Here is an 18,892-nt window from a genome sequence, read left to right on the forward strand (position 1 = left end):
AGCAGTAGCAGCAAACAGCCAGATACTACCCATAAAAATTTTATTAGCACACCCAAGCTGCCAGTTTCAGCCATGCGCAGCAGGCCTGGATCTAAGGGGTGGGAGGGTAGAGGGCATTTGATATTGGTGCTTCATGAATTATATTCTGTAGTGTTATAAACATGACCATTTGTGCCAAAACAGTCTCGTTAATTTGATGTATGTTACAATGGTTGCAATATTAGTAAGGCCTATTTCGTTTTATCTAGCAGATAGAGACAAAACAGATGTAATCAGATTGAGAAACCACACCGGTCTTGGGTACTAATTGTATTAACAGCTCTTTCAGTATTAGATAACGACATTTCGACTTTTTATGTAACAAAACATTTGACGGACTTTGATGGTGTAATAGATTCTTTCACAATCTTTAGCAAGATAGAGAGAAAAAATTGCTAGGGCCTAAAGATTGAGGAAATGTATACTGACTTACTTGTTTCTTGTCTTTACTGTTTTTATATATCCAGACATGTCTGCTTGTGTCTGTGTATGTGCAGATGGATATGTGTGTGTGTGTGTGCGCGAGTGTATACCTGTCCTTTTTTCCCCCTAAGGTAAGTCTTTCCGGTCCCGGGATTGGAATGACTCCTTACCCTCTCTCTTAAAACACACATCCTTTTGTCTTTCCCTCTCCTTCCCTCTTTCCTAATGAAGCAACCGTTGGTTGCGAAAGCTTGAATTTTGTGTGTATGTTTGTGTTTGTTTGTGTGTCTATCGACCTGCGAGCACTGTTGTTTGGTCTCTAGAAGAGCGAAGCGTTCCAAAGGATTGGAAAAGGGCACAGGTCATCCCCATTTTCAAGAAGGGACGTCGAACAGATGTGCAGAACTATAGACTTATATCTCTAACGTCGATCAGTTGTAGAATTTTGGAACATGTATTATGTTCGAGTATAATGTCTTTTCTGGAGACTAGAAATCTACTCTGTAGGAATCAGCATGGGTTTCGAAAAAGACGGTCGTGTGAAACCCAGCTCGCGCTATTCGTCCACAAGAATCAGAGGGCCATAGACGTGGGTTCACAGGTAGATGCTGTGTTTCTTGACTTCCGCAAGGCTTTTGACACATTTCCCCACAGTCGTTTAATGAATAAAGTAAGAGCATACGGACTATCAGACCAATTGTGTGATTGGATTGAGGAGTTCCTAGATAACAGAACGCAGCATGTCATTCTCAATGGAGAGAAGTCTTCCGAAGTAAGAGTGATTTCAGGTGTGCCGCAGGGGAGTGTCATAGGACCGTTGCTATTCACAATATACATAAATGACCTGGTGGATGACATCGGAAGTTGACTGAGGCTTTTTGCAGATGATGCTGTGGTGTATCAAGAGGTTGCAACAATGGAAAATTGTACTGAAATGCAGGAGGATCTGCAGCGAATTGACGCATGGTGCATGGAATGGCAATTGAATCTCAATGTAGACAAGTGTAATGTGCTGAGAATACATAGAAAGATGAGTCCCTTATCATTTAGCTACAAAATAGCAGGTCAGCAACTGGAAGCAGTTAATTCCATAAATTATCTGGGAGTACGCATTAGGAGTGATTTAAAATGGAATGATCATATAAAGTTGATTGTCGGTAAAGCAGATGCCAGACTGAGATTCATTGGAAGAATCCTAAGGAAATGCAATCCGAAAACAAAGGAAGTAGGTTACAGTACGCTTGTTCGCCCACTGCTTGAATACTGCTCAGCAGTGTGGGATCCGTACCAGATAGGGCTGATAGAAGAGATAGAGAAGATCCAACGGAGAGCAGCGCGCTTCGTTACAGGATCATTTAGTAATCGCGAAAGCGTTACAGAGATGATAGATAAACTCCAGTGGAAGACTCTGCAGGAGAGACGCTCAGTAGCTCGGTACGGGCTTTTGTTAAAGTTTCGAGAACATACCTTCACCGAAGAGTCAAGCAGTATATTGCTCCCTCCTTCGTATATCTCATGAATAGACCATGAGGATAAAATCAGAGAGATTAGAGCCCACACAGAAGTATGCCGACAATCCTTGTTTCCACGTACAATACGAGACTGGAATAGAAGGGAGAACCGATATAGGTACTCAGGGTACCCTCCGCCACACACCGTCAGGTGGCTTGTGGAGTGTGGATGTAGATGTAGGTGTAGATGTAAGTCACATCATCTTTGTTTTTAGATATATTTTTCCCACGTGGACAATATTATATGTGAAAGCTTTGCTGTTCTTGTAGCAATACTATGTATATTAATTTAAAACATTAACTGTTCCTGTTTGTGTGTTTGTACTACTTAACAGTGATGTTGCTATTGGCTGACTACATCATGTGTCCTATGCTCAGAATATACGCCGTCATTGGCTGGCAAATTCACATGACATGAGCTATTACTGGCTTACAAAGGTGCATCGCAATCTCAGTTTCGATGTTTTGGAAAGTAACACGTGGTGTTTAGGGGAATTCGAATTTAAATCATACAAAAATTGCAGCATACATGTGACTGCACATAAAAGATCTTTCTAAAATGTGTTTTTTCTCCTGAGTTTCGTTTTCTAAAGTGCTTGGAAATTCTACACTGATGTATAAAACCATAACCATTCAAAGGATTCATAAGTTTTGCAGGTCCGACAGAAAGTACACTGACACATAACATGGAAAAAGTGTATTTTTAACCAGAAAATCCAGGAAAAATTTGGGATTTGTTTTTCTTTTCCGTGTATACACACTGATGATATTTAAAAATTCTTGAGAATAGTAGGCATATTCTCATTCAAAACAGTCGTTTTCTAATTTCATTGTACAATTACGTGAGGAATAGGTTTTTGAGAATTTTCAGTTGCTCACAAAACTATATTTTAGTAAGTTGCAAGAATGAGTGTTTGGGAAATGTAACTTGTTTCACAGCAAGTCAGCATTTATGGTTCACAGTTACTGCTCACGTATACATCACTTATGAATTTCATTCTATTTCAGTGCAAATGAGGATGTGTTATGGAAAATTTGCTGAAGTTTCCATTATCCTGTGCATAATCTAATTTGTAGTAAATTGGTGTGATATACTTAGTGTAGCAGATATTTTAACTTACATATTGTGTTACACCTAGCTTCCCCTTAAAAACGAGTATATAGTATCTACATTTATTGTAAATTAGTTCTACTTTCAAGTTTGCCAACAACAATAACTGACTGCAAAAAGTTTTAGGAAACTAGTAAATTGTACCCCAGGTTTTTCTGTTGCCTTAATAGAACTGTAACACATTGCAGCAGCCAAAATGCAGCCCCACTGCAAATGCTCCTCTCAAACACGGGATAAGTTAGTTGATGTTCGTAAGCAGCTGGAAGTCACCGTGATTACTGTCAAATGATTGGCATCTTCTGTGAATCGGCTTGTTGGAAGAGCTCTCAAGAGTCGTGTGCCTACAGTACTCTTACCAGAGGTACCTCAAGTGCTATCCTCTTCTGTAGACATGACTGCAAGTGGTATGTCAGTGGTAAATCTGGATATCCTGTACATGGCAGACAGAGAGGAGGGAGGACTCAGCATGTTGTACTGATCCCCCTAACCAAAAAAATTGAGGTGCTGTCTTTCACTGAAACTGAAACAGAGCCATCAGGACTCATTTCACAAGTTTAGACAGTTTCAAAAACATGCAAAAGCAAGAGAGTAGGGGTGCAGTTTAAACATACTGCAAATGATGATATCCCTTAGGGAAATGGCATCGAGACACAGAAAACGACACAAGGTGGACTCGTTCAATTGAAGAGATCATTCAGTGTGGGAACAGGCTGTAATCAGTTGCAGATTGTGCCACACATTGGAACAAATGATGCTTGTCATTTGGGCTCTGGGGTCATATATGAATTATTCCAGTGACTGGCAGAGAAAATTGAGAAGACCAGGCTTGCTTATGTAGTTTCATCAAAGCTGACATCTTGGAGCATTGTTCCTAGAACTGATTGTAGTCCTTTGGTTCTGAGTTGAGTGGGAAGACTGAACCAGAGTCTTGAAAAGTTTTGTGGTAAGCTAGGCAGAGACTTCCTGTATATGCGTCATAGGGCTGAGAACTGTAGGGTCCCCCTAAATGGGTCAGGTGTGCACTTAACTTCAGAGACTGCTACTCGGGCAGCTGACTGTGTGTGGGGTGCACACAAGGTTTTTTAGATTAGGCAACTCTCAAATCCAGATAATGACTGTGGTATTAAACCCAGAAGTATCATTGTAGGATTGAAATAAATGCCTCCCACAGGTGAGAGTATTAAAATCCTAATAATTAAATGCCAAAGCATTCACAACACAGTGCCAGAGTTTGAAGCACTCCTGAAAGGCGGTGAAGCTCACGTAATACTTGATACAGAAAGCTGGTTTAAACCTGGAATTGATAGCAGTGAGATTTTTGGGGAAAATTTAAGTGTATATTGAAATGATAGGCAAATGGGGAATGGAGGTGGTGTATTTAATTGCAGCAGACAAGAAACTGGGTGAGATTCAGTATCAGGGGTGGGCATAAAATGGTAAATGGATACTTTTATCACCCGCTAAACTCATCTCCTGATGTGACCGAAAACTTTAGAGAAAACCTCATTTCACTCGTTCCACATACATACTGTAATTGTCAGTGGACATTTTAATCATCCAAAAATTAATTGGGAAAATTACTGTTTTGTTAGTGGTGGTTGTGATCAAACATCCTGTGGAACATTACTGAATGCCTTCTCTGCAAACTGCGTAGAACAGACTGTTAGGAACCCCACTCACGATGGAAACATATTGGATGTAGTGGCAAGAGGTAGACCTGATCTATTTGTCGATGACTACTTCAAAACCGGTATCAGTGATCATGATGCAGTTGCGGCAACAATGATTACCAAAGTACAAAGGACAACTAAAACAAGCAGAAGGATAGATGTATTCAGTAGTTTCATATCTCAGTGAGGAACGTGAAACTTTCAGCACAGAGCAGGAGCATGTAGAGGAATTATGGCTCAAGTTTAAAAGAATAACTGACCAACCACTGGATAGATATAAACTAAGTAGAACAGTTCATAATGGGAGGGTACCTCCAAGTGCGGTGGGACAGGGTCAGTCGTCTGCATTTTTGTTAAGACTATCGTTCAGTCCACCTACCTCGATAGGATTCCTGCTGATGTCCCGTCACTCTGTGGTAGCAGATATGTGCTAGGCCGTGTAAAGCAGCGTTGGTGAAACCACCACCTAATACCTACCACAAAGAGGTTGAAAGTCAGTTCCTGAAAGTTCATGATTAAAAAATTGGGCGTTCGGGATCTTCAGTCTACTTGCAGAGGAGTGATTAAAATTAGATTAACTCTGCTTTTTGTTCATATTGAAACATGTGAAATGACTATCAAGTCAATATTCAATATGGTAAAACATTATCATTCAAAGTTCAGTGTCTATAAAACAAATATTCACTCGAAAAGGACCCAGAATTTTATTAAGCCTGACTCGACTAATTTTCATGTTCTACCAGTCATAGACCCACAACTATACGCGAGTTAAACATCCGGCCATTTTAGTGGTCTTCTTCGTAAGAAGTGCTCGCTAAAGTATTCTCCACGGAGCACAAAACATGCCACGCGGAGTTGTTACTACGACCAGAAAGTTCACATGCTCATATCTCTCAAATTATTTAATTTAGAAACACCAAACTTTCATTAAAATGTTTGTAACTCCAGTCGCTTCAGTCATGATATGTTCAAACTGAAATTAGCTCACTAATTCCTCATAATACAAAGTATTTTTAAGGAGTGATTTAACATCATGTTATCTGTAGACTGGCTAGCAAGTGACTCTTCTTGATGTACTCTCCTATATTTCCTCCCTCTTTTCACGTGGGAACAGCTTTATTCTGATTGGCTGTTGATCTAAACGACCAATCAGAATGTTCCTTCCAGATCATTTGGTGGCAAATCTTGCCTTATCCAATCACTAATTTGATAGTAGTTAATGTCAGCTAAACTTCAAATTCTTGCATTTTGTAAACTTATTCTGCCTCTTACTTCCATACTGGCTGCTTTTTACAAAAGCAAGCACATACCGACATATGTCACCTGAATCGTGTTTGCAACATAACTTTCCCATGGTTCGCTTGTACAGGGTTTTACGTAAAATGTAATATTAAATAATCAGATAATAATTTTGACAAATTTTTGTATTACATAATACACAGTGACTTAAGTTTTAAAAAGAAAATTCTAATTAATTGATTTTTATGCACTGATAACTTTGGTATAGCTTCAAATGATAATGAAAGTCAATCTGATATTGTTCCTAACTTGGTTTTAAAAACCAAGCATAGGTTTTGGGACTTTTAGGTAATTCTCTTTATCTCCAGAACTATAATAAATAAAAATCTGAAATTTTGACAGCGTCATTCCATTAATAACAAAAGGCTGTGTATCAAATTTGAACAAAATCGGGTAATGACTAATATGGATTATGTAGATTCATAGAGGGTATGAATCTTCGTATCGTCGATTGTTACTGAATGTTACGCTATGCGGTTCTCATGGAAGTCAGCGTCAGCTGTGTTGGGAGGGGGAGGGGGGGGGGGGGGCATAGCCATCATGCAGCCACCGTACTAGATGGCTGCATGCCTAACTGCAACGAATGTCATCTCATAATAACTTGCTACGTTACACATGGAATACAGTCAGTGTAAAGAAGCTTCTAAAGAAATAGAGATTAACGCACAATAGGTAGAGAGATGCTGAGCAAAATGCATTTGGCTGTCAAGAGAACAATACGTGACACCTTCAATGGCTACTGTAGTAGAATATTTTCAAATCATATTCCACAAAACGCAAAGAACTTTTGGTCCTGTAAAAGGCAGTTAATGACAGAAAAGTTTGTAACCAGTCCCTAGCAAATAAGACAGGAACTGAAATTTAGGGTAGCAAAGCAAAAACTGAAATGCTTAACTCCATTTTCAAATGTTGCTTTGCAAAGGAAGATCTAGGAGAACAGTCCCAATTTAATCCTCTTACCACTGAAAATACAAATGAAATAAGTATTAGTGATGTTGAGAAACAACTGAAATCGTTAAAACTGAACAAAACTTCAGGGTCTGATGGAATCCCAGTCAGATTCTATACTGAATTTCAGTGGCTATCCCCTTCTCTAACTATGATCTGTTGTAGATCCCTTGAGGAAAAAACCATGCCAAGTTCTTAGAAAAAAGCACAGGTCACACCCGTCTACAAGAAGGTTAGTAGAAGTGACCCACAAAGCTCCCATCTACTTGACATCACTTTGTTGTAGAATCTTAGAACATATTTTGAGCTCAAACATAATGACATATCTTGAACAGAATGATCTCAGTGCCAACCAGCATGATTCCAAAAACATTGATCATGTGCAACCCACCTCACACTTTTCTCGCATGACATTCTGGAAACTTTGGGTCAAGGCAGTCAGATATATGCAGTAGTTCTTGAGTTCTGAAAAGCATTTGACTCAGTACCATACCTATGCTTATTGTCAAACGTACAATCATACAGTATATGAAGTGAAATTTGTGACTGGAATGAGGACTTTTTGGTTTGGAGGACGCAGCGTGTTACAAATCACTTGTGTAACTAGTACTTGGATATTGCTCAAGTATTTGTAACCCATACCAAATAGGACCAACAGGGGAGATTGAACATATGCAGAGAAAGTTAGTGCGAATGGTCACCGGTTTGTTTGATCCACGAGAGAGTGTCACAGAGATACTGAAAAATCTGAACTGGAAGATTCTTGAAGGTGGACATAAACTGTTCCGAGAAAGTCTATTAAGAAAGGTTCAGGAACTGACTTCAAACAATTACTCTAGGAAGATACCACAACCCCCTACTTATCGCTCAAATAGGGATCATGAGGACCAAGAAATAATATAATAATTACAACATGCACAGAGACATTCAGTCATTCTTCCTGCTCTCCATATGTGAATGGAATGGGAAGAAACCATAACTGGTAGAGTGGGACGTACCTTCTGCCATGCACTTCTCAGTGGTTTGTAGAGCATTGTTGTAAATATAGTTGTAGAATATCAATACTTGTTTTAATGCATTCAAGATTATGCCTAAGTCTCACTCACACTCTGGCACTCACTTTAACAGTCAAATCATAACTGAGTCCGAGTCATGCGGCCGCTGGCTGGCTGGCCGGCCGCTTAGGTAGCGCTGCTGCTGCATGGCTGGCAGACAGCACCACATTCAGAGAACGCGCGTAACTGCGCGGCAGCACTTTGAAAGATCAGTGAGTCACAACACTATTCCCCCCTTTGAAGTTTTTGCACAGTTCTTGATGGAGGTGGCCTGTAGATTGCTAATGTCCATAGGTGTTGTTGGACTGGCCGTAAAGTCTCGAGGAGGAGGCTTCCTTTACGGATGGAAGTGTCCGTGATGATAACGGGTCGAAATGATAGGAGATGTGAGGGTCGAATCTGCTGGGGCCTCGTGCACCAATCTACCAGTTGTGGCAAGTCCGGTTGTTATAACAGGAGACATGGGCGATGTGTCCGCGTCCGTAGGAGAAGGAGGCGAGTAGAGTTGCTCCAACAGATGATGGTCATCTGGTTTCTGCATGGGCACGTCTCCTGTTGGCGTCAGTTCTTGTGCTGGCACCGATATGATGGTGAGAGGACTGCGTTGTGAGTAATGAGAGATTCCAGGATCCCGAGCATCAGGTAGAGCCAAAGGTGGTGTAGTGGCATCCGGAACAGGTATTGCCAGCACATGAGGCCGAAGCTGGTCCGAATGATGCACTGCAACACCAGTGTTTGTCTGGATTTCATATAGGCGTCAGCCACGGTGCCGCAAGATGAGGCCAGGAATCCATTTTGGCCGCCTGCCATATCCCCATACACATACAAGGTCGCCGGAGGTGAACCAGCCAAGTGAAGGCACCTGCGGCTGTGAGGTGGAAGACCGCAGAAGATGAAGTAGCGTGTGGGGCTATCGGCCATGTAAGAGCTCAGCTGGGCTGTGGTCGCCCATGGGGGTGAAACAGTAAGAAGCCAGAAATTGGAGAAGCGTATCATCAGCAGCAGAAGAAGTCAGGAGTTTCCTCATCTGAGCCTTAAATGTGTGGACCAGTCGTTTAGCCTCACCGTTTGACAGTGGATGCAACGGAGGGGCTGTGACATGCATGACGCCGTGACGGGCACAAAAATCCGCAAAATCGGAAGAGGCAAATTGCGGACCAGTAACAAGAGTAGAGGGAAGGCCTTCCAAAGAGAAAATGTGAGCTAGATCATTGTTGGTTGCCGTGGTGGTAGGCGACGTGCAACGGACAATGAAAGGAAAGTTAGAGGAGGCGTCAATAACGAGAAGCCAATAAGTAGCTAAAAAAGGTGCCGCGAATTCAGCATGAATAGGCTCCCAGGGCTTCTCAGGCGTATGCGATGGTGACAAAGATGACTTCGGGGCGATGGCCTGTGACGCACAAGGGCCGCAGGCAGCGACCATGTGTGCGATTTTAGAGTTGATGCCAGGCCAGTACACATGATGGCGCACCAGAGATTTTGTGCAAGAGACAACCCAGTGCCCTTGGTGAAGGAGGCACAAGATCGAAGCACGCAAAGACGCAGGTACCACAACACGTGGCGAAGCATTGTCGTTGGAAAGGAGGATAACATCATCCCTAGCCGTGGGGCAGTAACACAAAGCGTAGTAGTTCCGCAGAAGTCTTAGTGGACGGACGATCTGGCCAACCGTTCTGAATACAGCGTAAAAACCAGGAGAGGGTAGGGTCAGAACCTGTAGCAGCCGCCAGCCGATCCCCAGTGATGGGGAACCCGTCCACAACCCTCCGCTCGGCAACATCCAGGTGGAAACACTAAAGTTTGTCCCTATCGAATGCCAAATCAGGACCCATGGGAAGGCGAGATAGTGCATCAGCATACGCATGTTGAGCCTTCAGCCAGAAATGATTCTCATAATTGAAACGAGATAAGTAAAAAGCCCAACGCTGTAGGTGGTGTGCAGCCTTGTCGAAAAGTGACATTGATGGGTGAAACAAGGAAACAAGTGGTTTGTGATCCATAACAAGATGAAATTTGTATCCATAGTGAAAAACACCAACCTTATGAAGAGCATAAATAATGGCCAAAGCTTCTTTTTCAATTTGAGAATACTTTTGTTGGGCATCCGTGAACGTTTTGGAGGCATAACCAATGGGTCGTTCAGAACCGTCAGAAAAACGGTGCGCAAGCACTGCTCCGATGCCGTATTGAGAGGCGTCCATGACATGAACAAGATGTTGGTCAGGTCGATAAGTAGCCAGGCACGGGGCCTGTTTCAGCATAGTCTTCAATTTCTGGAAAGTCGCATCGCATGACGCGGGCCAGTGAAAAGGCACGGTTTTATGCAACAGGCGATGCAACGGCTGAGCCACCGAAGCATCAGACGGTAAAAACCTGTGATAGTATGCTATTTTCCCCAAGAAGGCCTGCAGTTCCTTAACAGATGTAGGGCAAGGAAGGGCATTGATCGCAGCGACAGTTTGCTGAAGCAGACAGATACCATCCCGAGAGAGTTGAAACCCCAAGTACGTGATAGATTCCCTAAAAAAAATTTGATTTCTGAAGATTACACTTAAGACCAGCAGTCTGTTAGACAAGAAAAAGTGTGCGGAGGTTCTGAAGATGTTCTTCAGTGGTGGAGCCAGTGACAACAATGTCGTCCATGTAATTTATACACCCAGGGACAGGGAGCAATAATTGCTCCAAGAATTGCTGAAAGAGAGCAGGGGCTCTGGCAACCCCGAATGGCAATCGTTGGTATTGATAGAGGACGAAAGGCGTTTTAAGGACCAGAAACTGCCGGGAAGCAGCGTCGAGAGGAAGTTGATGATATGCTTCTGACAGGTCAATTTTGGAAAAATACTGGTCTCCCGCAAGGTTAGTGAATAATTCTTCAGGTCGGGGCATAGGACAAGTGTCGATGAGGCATTGTGCATTTACAGTGGCTTTAAAATCGCTACAGAGACGAATATCTCCATTGGGCTTAGCAACAACAACGACAGGAAAGGACCACTCACTGGAAGTGACAGGAAGTAAGACCCCTGAAGTAGTGAGACGATCCAGCTCCCGTTTTACTTGATCACGAAGGGCCACAGGAATGGGCCGATCCTGAAAAAACTTAGACCGAGCAGTGGGTTTGAGAGTGACATGAGCTTCAAAGTTGTTTGCACGGCCTAACCCAGGAGAAAAAAGGGACGAAAATGTCATCGACAAGGAATCCAATTGAACATAAGGAACAGCATCAGAGACGATATTGACAGAATCATCTATGGAGAACCACAAACGCGAAAGGCATGAAAACCAAAAGATTCTCCAAGTTACTATGGTCGACCACAAATATGGGAACAGTGTAAACGACAGATTTGTAAGATACCTCAGCATCAAATTGTCCCAAGAGAGAAATCTTCTGTTTATTGTAAGTCCGTAATTGCCTAGTGACAGGTGACAGGATTGAAGAACCCAACTGAAGATACATCTGAGAATTGATGATAGTGGCAGCAGAACCAGTATCCACCTGCATGCGAACATCTCGACCAAGTATTTGGACAGTAAGGAATAACTTCCCTGAATGGGAAGAAGTGCAGTTGACAGACAACACTGAATGACAATCAGCGCCATGTTCATGAATATCATGTATGCAGTCAGATTTGCAAACGGATGACACGTGACCCTTTTTTTATGCATTTGTGACACATGGCCCAATGTTGTGGACAATCCACTCATGAATGTTTTGTAAAACACCACAAACATGAAGGAAGTTGCCGTGGGTTTTGTTGCAGTTTCTTAGAGGTTTGTTTACGGTTAGGCCGAGGCTGCACTTCGGAGCGTACTGCAGCCACGTCAGCCAGCAGGGACACGCCACACGCTTCGACAACAGCGGACAGAAGTTGTATTTCCCCTACATCACCCCATGCCTCTATTTGCACTCCTGCAGTGCGGGAAATTTCAAAAGACTGAGCGATGGGTAGGACTTCATCTAGAGTCAGATTTGCCAGCTGAAAGGCACGTTGCCTAATTTCTTTGTTGGGCGCCCACCGGATAATAGCATCTCATGCCATAGAATCGGCATAGGATTCTTTGTGAATGTCAGTAACAAATTGACACTTTCTACTGAGGTCGTGAAGTTCAGCAGCCCAAGTGCGATAGGATTGATTCGGTTGTTTCTGACAACAATAAAAGGCAACACTAGAGGCTACCACATGTGTATGCTTTTGAAAATAAACGGACAGAAGTGAGCACATTTCAGCAAAGGACAAAGATGCAGCATCTTTCAAAGGAGCCAATTGTGACAACAACCGATACATTTGAGGTGAAATCCATGAAAGGAACAGAGACTTACATGGTTGGTCATCCGCGGCATGAAATGTCAAGAGGTGCTGTCAAAGACATTTTTCGTAATCAGACCAGTCTTCTGCTGATTCATCATAAGGCGGAAAAGGAGGTAGAGACAATAACGAGAGACGCCCCGCATTTGATACCGCGACAAAATCACGAATGGCATATGTGAGAAGCATTTGCTGTTCTATGAGACCTTGCAATAATTGCTCTAAAGTAACCATGGAAACACATGGGTCAATGATGAAAAAGAAAAATTCACTACCTCGTCGCCAATTGTTATAACTTCAAGTTGACAAATATTTTCAAGGATGACGCAATACATGAAAGTCACAGATCAGAGTAAGACGTGTGCCACTTTAACAGTCAAATCATAACTGAGTCCGAGTCTTGCGGCCGCTGGCTGGCTGGCCGCTTAAGTGGTGATGCTGCTGTATGGCTGGCAGACAGCGCGGCATGTAGAGGACGCACGTAACTGCGCGGCGGCATTTTGATAGATCGGCGAGTCACAACAGATTATTTAGTCAAAAGTTTCAGTATCACACCAGAAGTGACTGTGGTCATTTTTTAGTAGAATTCATGAAGAACAGCTTGCTCCCCCTTCATACATTCCTCCAACACTAAAGTAAAAGAAGATTGACTTTATTGTATCAAACAAGAAAAAAATGGGCCAATATAACAATGAAAACAATCAATTTTTGACAAAATAATATAATTGTTTAGCTAAAAAATCTGCTCACCAAGCGGTGGCAGAACACACACATAAATGGAGGTTGTAATCATGCAAGCTTTTGGAAAGACTCTTTCCTTCTCCTCCTGTGCGGTAGGTCTCCCGTGACCTGTTGTTCTGGGTAATTTTCCTGAAATCTACCACTTTTCCTGGACCTTTCCAATCCTTTTCCTTCATTCATCTTTCCTTTCAACCATTCTGCCTGAAGATGGAGCCACTGGCTCCAAAAGCTTGTGTAATTACAACCTCCTTTTATGTGCATGTTCTGCAGATGCTTGGTGAGTAGATTTTTTATCCATCCAATTGAATTTTTCCAATGTAGTGGTCCTAATCCATAAATTCCATTGCAAGTGATTGTAGACTAGTAAAGTGCAAAGTAAACATGTATAGAATTAGACAGCAAAATGTAGATTATTGGAATTAATATTTAAAAAATAGGATTTACAGGGTTGGATTAAGAAACAAGCTCAGCATTGTAATAATCGTGACATAGACATACATGAATGGTCGGTTTGGAGGTGGTCATTCTTTCTGCCAGACAAGAAGAAAAAAGCTGACCATCACACTCAGCTAGCACAACATGCTGCTGAGCACAGCGTACTCAAATTCAGTGGCTGCTTCACAAACCGTGCCATCTGGTCTCTTCCCTCCAATACCAACTTTCCCAAACTATGTACAAGGAAGATATCTTTCCAACACATGTTTCTTCTGTAATCCTCCTGGGATCAACTTCCGCTTACCCACTGTCCCCACATCCTCTACCCAACACTTTGTCCTCCATCTGTTCTGTCATTTTCTCCAAGTCCAAACTTCCATATCATTTTCATTGTGCAACAGACCTCTCCCTCTCTGGTACCTGCAAATCAAGGGCCTGGCTCATGCACCTGCCATCCCTACTTCCCGCATACCTATATCACCCACCAGCTGCCTCCCTCTGAGTTGTTAGCTTAGCTACCCACCCCAATTTTTGCATCCTGCCTCATTCTCCCTCTACCCACCCAATCTGACACAGCCCCTGAGTGTGTGTATGTGTGTGTGTGTGTGTGTGTGTTGTGTGTGTGCACAGACGCATATATATGTGTGTTTTGTACTCAGCTCATCAAAAGGTTTCTTCCAAGAGCTAGCAAATTTTTCATTCTTTTTGTGCTTGCCTATTGATGACTCATTGCCTCTGCTTTTCAGTGGATAGTCTCCTTTACTCCTAAATATTTAAGAGTAATGAAGTGTTTCACACAAAGTATCTCTGTTGATATTTGTTTATTAATGTGCTAACATATGACGCTGAAGATATTTCAAAATACCTCAAAATGACCATGCAATGACCAGTTACAAACAAGTCATCTAACGTGTATAGTATGCGCCAACACTATTCACTGCATTATGGGTGGATGTTGGTTGACCCTAATTGCAATAGAGAAAGAAACAAAGTCTCAGGTTACTTCTTGTCTTAATCGAAAGTTCTGCCCAGTCCATTTGTTGATGATACCAGTCTTTCGTCACAATGTGTCATGTTGATTACATGACACTTATAATGGAAAAAAAAAATTAGAATTGATTTCCATGTGTTAGTACATAGAGAAGAGCATACACTGACCGGCCAGAACATTATGACCAGCAATATACTATTGATATAAACCCATACAGGCAATAACAGCATCACCTGGCGAGGAATGACAGCTAGTCAGACTGATGGACGGAGCATGTAGTATCAGTGAGTGTGCTGTCCGTGTATACAATGGGGTCTGACATAGAGCAGATTGCGAGATTGCGATGGCTTGGAGGGTGGGATAGATCATTTCAGAACATGCATGACTTGTTGGGTATTTCGCGACTATGAGAGGTGCCATGGTGAGTGTCTTCAAAATGTGGCAAAATGAAGGTGAAACCATGTCCAGACGTTGTGGCGTTGGACGGCCATCCCACACTACAGATGTTGCACATCCTAGTTTAGGCAAACTGGTAAAACAGGACAGGCAGCGAACTGTGGCGGAACTGGCATCAGACTTTAATGCTGGGCAGAGTACAAGTGTGTCTGAACACACAGTGCACTGAACACTCGTAACAATGGATCTCCGCAGCCAATGACCCACACGTATGCCAGTGTTGACACCATGACATCAGCAATTGCAACTGAAATGGACATCTGATCACTGGCACTGGAAATTGGCACAATGGCAGACATTGCGTGGTCTGATCAATCCCGATACCTTCTTCATCATGCCAGTGGGACGGTGCGAATCAGTTGTCTTCCATGAAGACACCTCCTTGACACCTGTACTGCGCGAAAGCAAGCTGATGGTGGCATCATTATGCTGTGGGGAACATTCATGTAGATGTCCATGGGTCCAGTGGACCTCATGCAAGCCACCTTGACAGCCAAGACATATACTTTTCAGAATATAAGAAAGTTAATAATGGAGTGCCACGAGGTTCTATGCTGGGACCCCTCTTGTTCTTGATTTTCATAAATGATCTACCAAACTCTTTTAACACTAGCTAATGCTGTATTGTATGCGGATGATACAAGTCTTTTTATTAAAGCTCAAAATGGGACTGACTTGCAACACAAAGTAGAAATAACAAAAGAAGAAGCAGGAAAATGGTTTGAAGATAATTGTTTATTTGTAAATGAGAAAAAAAAGTATGGATGAATTTCATCCATGTATCGAATAAAGTAAAGCCCAATATAGTTTTGAAACTTGGTGAACAGAAGATTTTACAAGCTTCAAACACAAAATTTTTAGGTATCTGGTTAGACGAGCATAAACGTATTGAAATGCTGAATAAAAAGTTAAGTAAATTCTGCTATATACTCAGAATGCTGAAAAAATGTTGCAGTGAAAAAACAGTAATATGTGCTTATTATGCTCTTATACATAATCTATTGCGGTATGGTGTCTTATTTTGGGGTAATTCAAGTCTGGCAAACAGGTCATTCATTATTCAAAAACAAGCATTAAGAATAATGAAAGGGGCTGCACCAAGAGAGCCCTCTAGGGAAATTTTCAAAGAATTTCAAATAATATCGCTTCCATCTTTACATATCTATGAAAGTATTTTTAAATATGAGCTTAAAAAATGTTATAAAGAGAATGTTTTTACAGTGTTACAGACTACATGGATTTTCAGAACATAGTGACATAGTGGTCAATGATAATGATAATTCATATTTGAGCAAATGTATGAAAATAGTCTGCCTGTACACACTATAATTGATTAATTATTGTTTGTTCTGTTATTCTCTACTAGAGTGGTCAATGATAATGATAAGTCATTTCTGAAAAAGAAATGTATGAAATAGTATGCACTGTAAATAATTAATTATTCTTTGTTTTGTTATTATCTACTATACGCTACTATGTTTTGCCACCGTAGGCCTATGTCATTAATTTACTGTATAATTACAAACGCATGTAATGTAACATGACAACTCCTATATCATTGTATATGATAAAATGGATGCTCAATAAATGAATGAATGAATGAATGAATTGTACTCTGGTTGCAGACCATGTACACTCCTCCATTACGATCATGTTTCCTGATGACAGTGACATATTTCAGCAAGATTTTGTGCCATGTCACAAGGTCAGGACTGTGATGGAGTGGTTCGAGGTTAATTTGTGCTTCTAAAGTGTCAGAGCTCAGTGCCCCCCTCCCCAGAATTTATGGGAATTAGGTAATTTGTGCATGCAGATGTGATGCCAACTCCCTCCAGTGACCTACCAAGTCTATTTGCTTCCATTCAGTGATGCGTTGTTGCTGTTATCCATACCGAAGGTGGATATACCAGCTGTTAGGTAGGTGGTCATAATGTTCTGGCTGGCCAGTGTATGTGTATAGTTGTCTCATCTAGTCAAGTTAATTCACAAATAATTAATTGTAACAGGTGTGACTGTTCTGAAGAAAGTAGTTAATATCTACCCCAAATAAGAATGAAAAAAAAAAGAAAATTAATTTCAAAGATGGGTCCATAATGAAATTCCTCATTTACATGTGCCATTTAAATATTCATTAACTACTTTTAATCAATGATGCTTTTTAAAGATAAAATTATTGCCAATCATTGATTGATGATTCATCTGCTCGTTGTTGTACCTTTTTTTTATCAGTGTGACTGCTACCTGATGATGTAACCCGACTGACATCTGGTATCGGAAGAACGTATTGGCTGATTCATTGAAGTGCCACTAGAGTGTGCCTTTGACTTCTTGCTTAAGTCTCATACATGGTTGCAGGAATGCAAAAGCATCAATATATGCTCTTAGAAGCTCATCCTGTATTTCAAAGGTTCTTATCCTACCTCTAATAATAAATCTCTGATGTAAGGTTTTTGACAGTGAAACAGCACACTTAAATGATCAATTAGAGACTGCTTAAAACAAAATGACATGCAGCTAAAGTCAAGTGAAGTGTGTGATACAGATTGGGTATATTGTAACTTTACATTCAGCCTTTGCACTGCACTACTTTTTCCTTACTTCTCCAGAATTTCTTTTTCTATCTTTCCCTACGTCTCCTTGCCTTCTCATGCTTTCACTCTTCAGTGCCAATCACTCTGCGCACACCTGTACACTAGTGTTATCTTTCCAAATCTCCTCCTCTGAGATTCCTCCCTCTCTCCATCCCTTGCATTTTCTATGTTTCCACCACACACTGCAGCTGAGATCACCACTCACCCCAGTCGAGCTGAGTGAGTTACTATGTGTGTTAAAGCCGTATGTGTGTGTGTGTGTGTGTGTTTGTGTCCTTATGCCAGACATTTTTGTTTGGCTAATGGTAATCTGTTGGTTAGTTTGTGGGGGTTGAAGGGACCAGACTACAGAGGCCATCAGTTCCTTGGTAATCTGTCCTCATATAAATTTTTGTATTCCATCCTGGATTTGACGTTGACTGAAGTTTATAATTCATATGGCACTGAAGTGGTTTTCAGGCATGACTGGAAGTGGAAGATGTTGATGATGGGAAATCCATTATGTTCAACTTCTCTGTGTCAGTTAGTAAAAATGTTATGAGATATTTTAAATATTACAGGTTGGACCAACAGCTATACAGATTACATCATCAGAAAAGACAAAGGTCTTGGCTCATTCAATATTACTAAATGATGTTTATTATGCATCAGAAATTGAAGAAGTTTGTCTAGTTGATGACAATCAGTTTACTCTGACAATTGCCAATGAATCTGGTCCTTTATCATTTATACACAATGACTGTGATAGTATAGTGCAAGCAGTCATCCATATTCGTAATCGCTGGGAGTTGTCACAACCAGTAAGTGCTTAAAGTATTTATTCATTTAATTTGTATAAATTATAAAACAATAAACTTGTAATTTGCTATCTATCAGATTACCTGTAGGTGTTATTGCATTGAAAAAAAAATGTTGGTGACTTCTGTTAAAACATATTGTAGAGTATTGCTTTCATATTATGATTCCAAATAAGAGGGAAGAAATATTCAAAATTATAAAAATGTAAAAGATGGGAGATAAGCCATACAAATACAATGAAAGCTGTATTGCAAATGATAAGTCTTATAGAATTCTGGAACTGAGTAAATATACTGATAATATGAGTACCATTTTCTCATATCATGAAAATAGTGACATTTTTGTACATCACACATTGATTTCCTTAAGTATTTGTAACTTACTTGTGAAGATGGAAGGAAACTTCTGTATCATAATTAGTTCAGTATATTGATAGAAAAATGGTGTTTTCTCCAAGATGATTGAAAGTAATAATTTCTTTTATAAAGGTGGTGATGTATATGTTTCTTAGAATTTCTGA

At 41.1% G+C, this 18,892-nt stretch overlaps 1 protein-coding gene across 6 annotated transcripts in view; it reads left to right on the forward strand.

Moving 5' to 3' along the window:
* LOC126354139 (neurofibromin) overlaps positions 1–18,892 on the forward strand; it is a 447,919-nt gene that overhangs the window by 231,786 nt on the left and 197,241 nt on the right. For all 6 annotated transcript variants that reach the window (XM_050003542.1, XM_050003568.1, XM_050003586.1 and 3 more), the window contains one exon: positions 18,135–18,374. In XM_050003542.1, the coding sequence (XP_049859499.1) occupies positions 18,135–18,374 (240 nt within the window). The remainder of the gene's footprint in view (positions 1–18,134; positions 18,375–18,892) is intronic.

This window comes from Schistocerca gregaria, chromosome 1, assembly GCF_023897955.1.
Source record: "Schistocerca gregaria isolate iqSchGreg1 chromosome 1, iqSchGreg1.2, whole genome shotgun sequence".
Classification (NCBI taxonomy): Eukaryota; Metazoa; Arthropoda; class Insecta; order Orthoptera; family Acrididae; genus Schistocerca; species Schistocerca gregaria.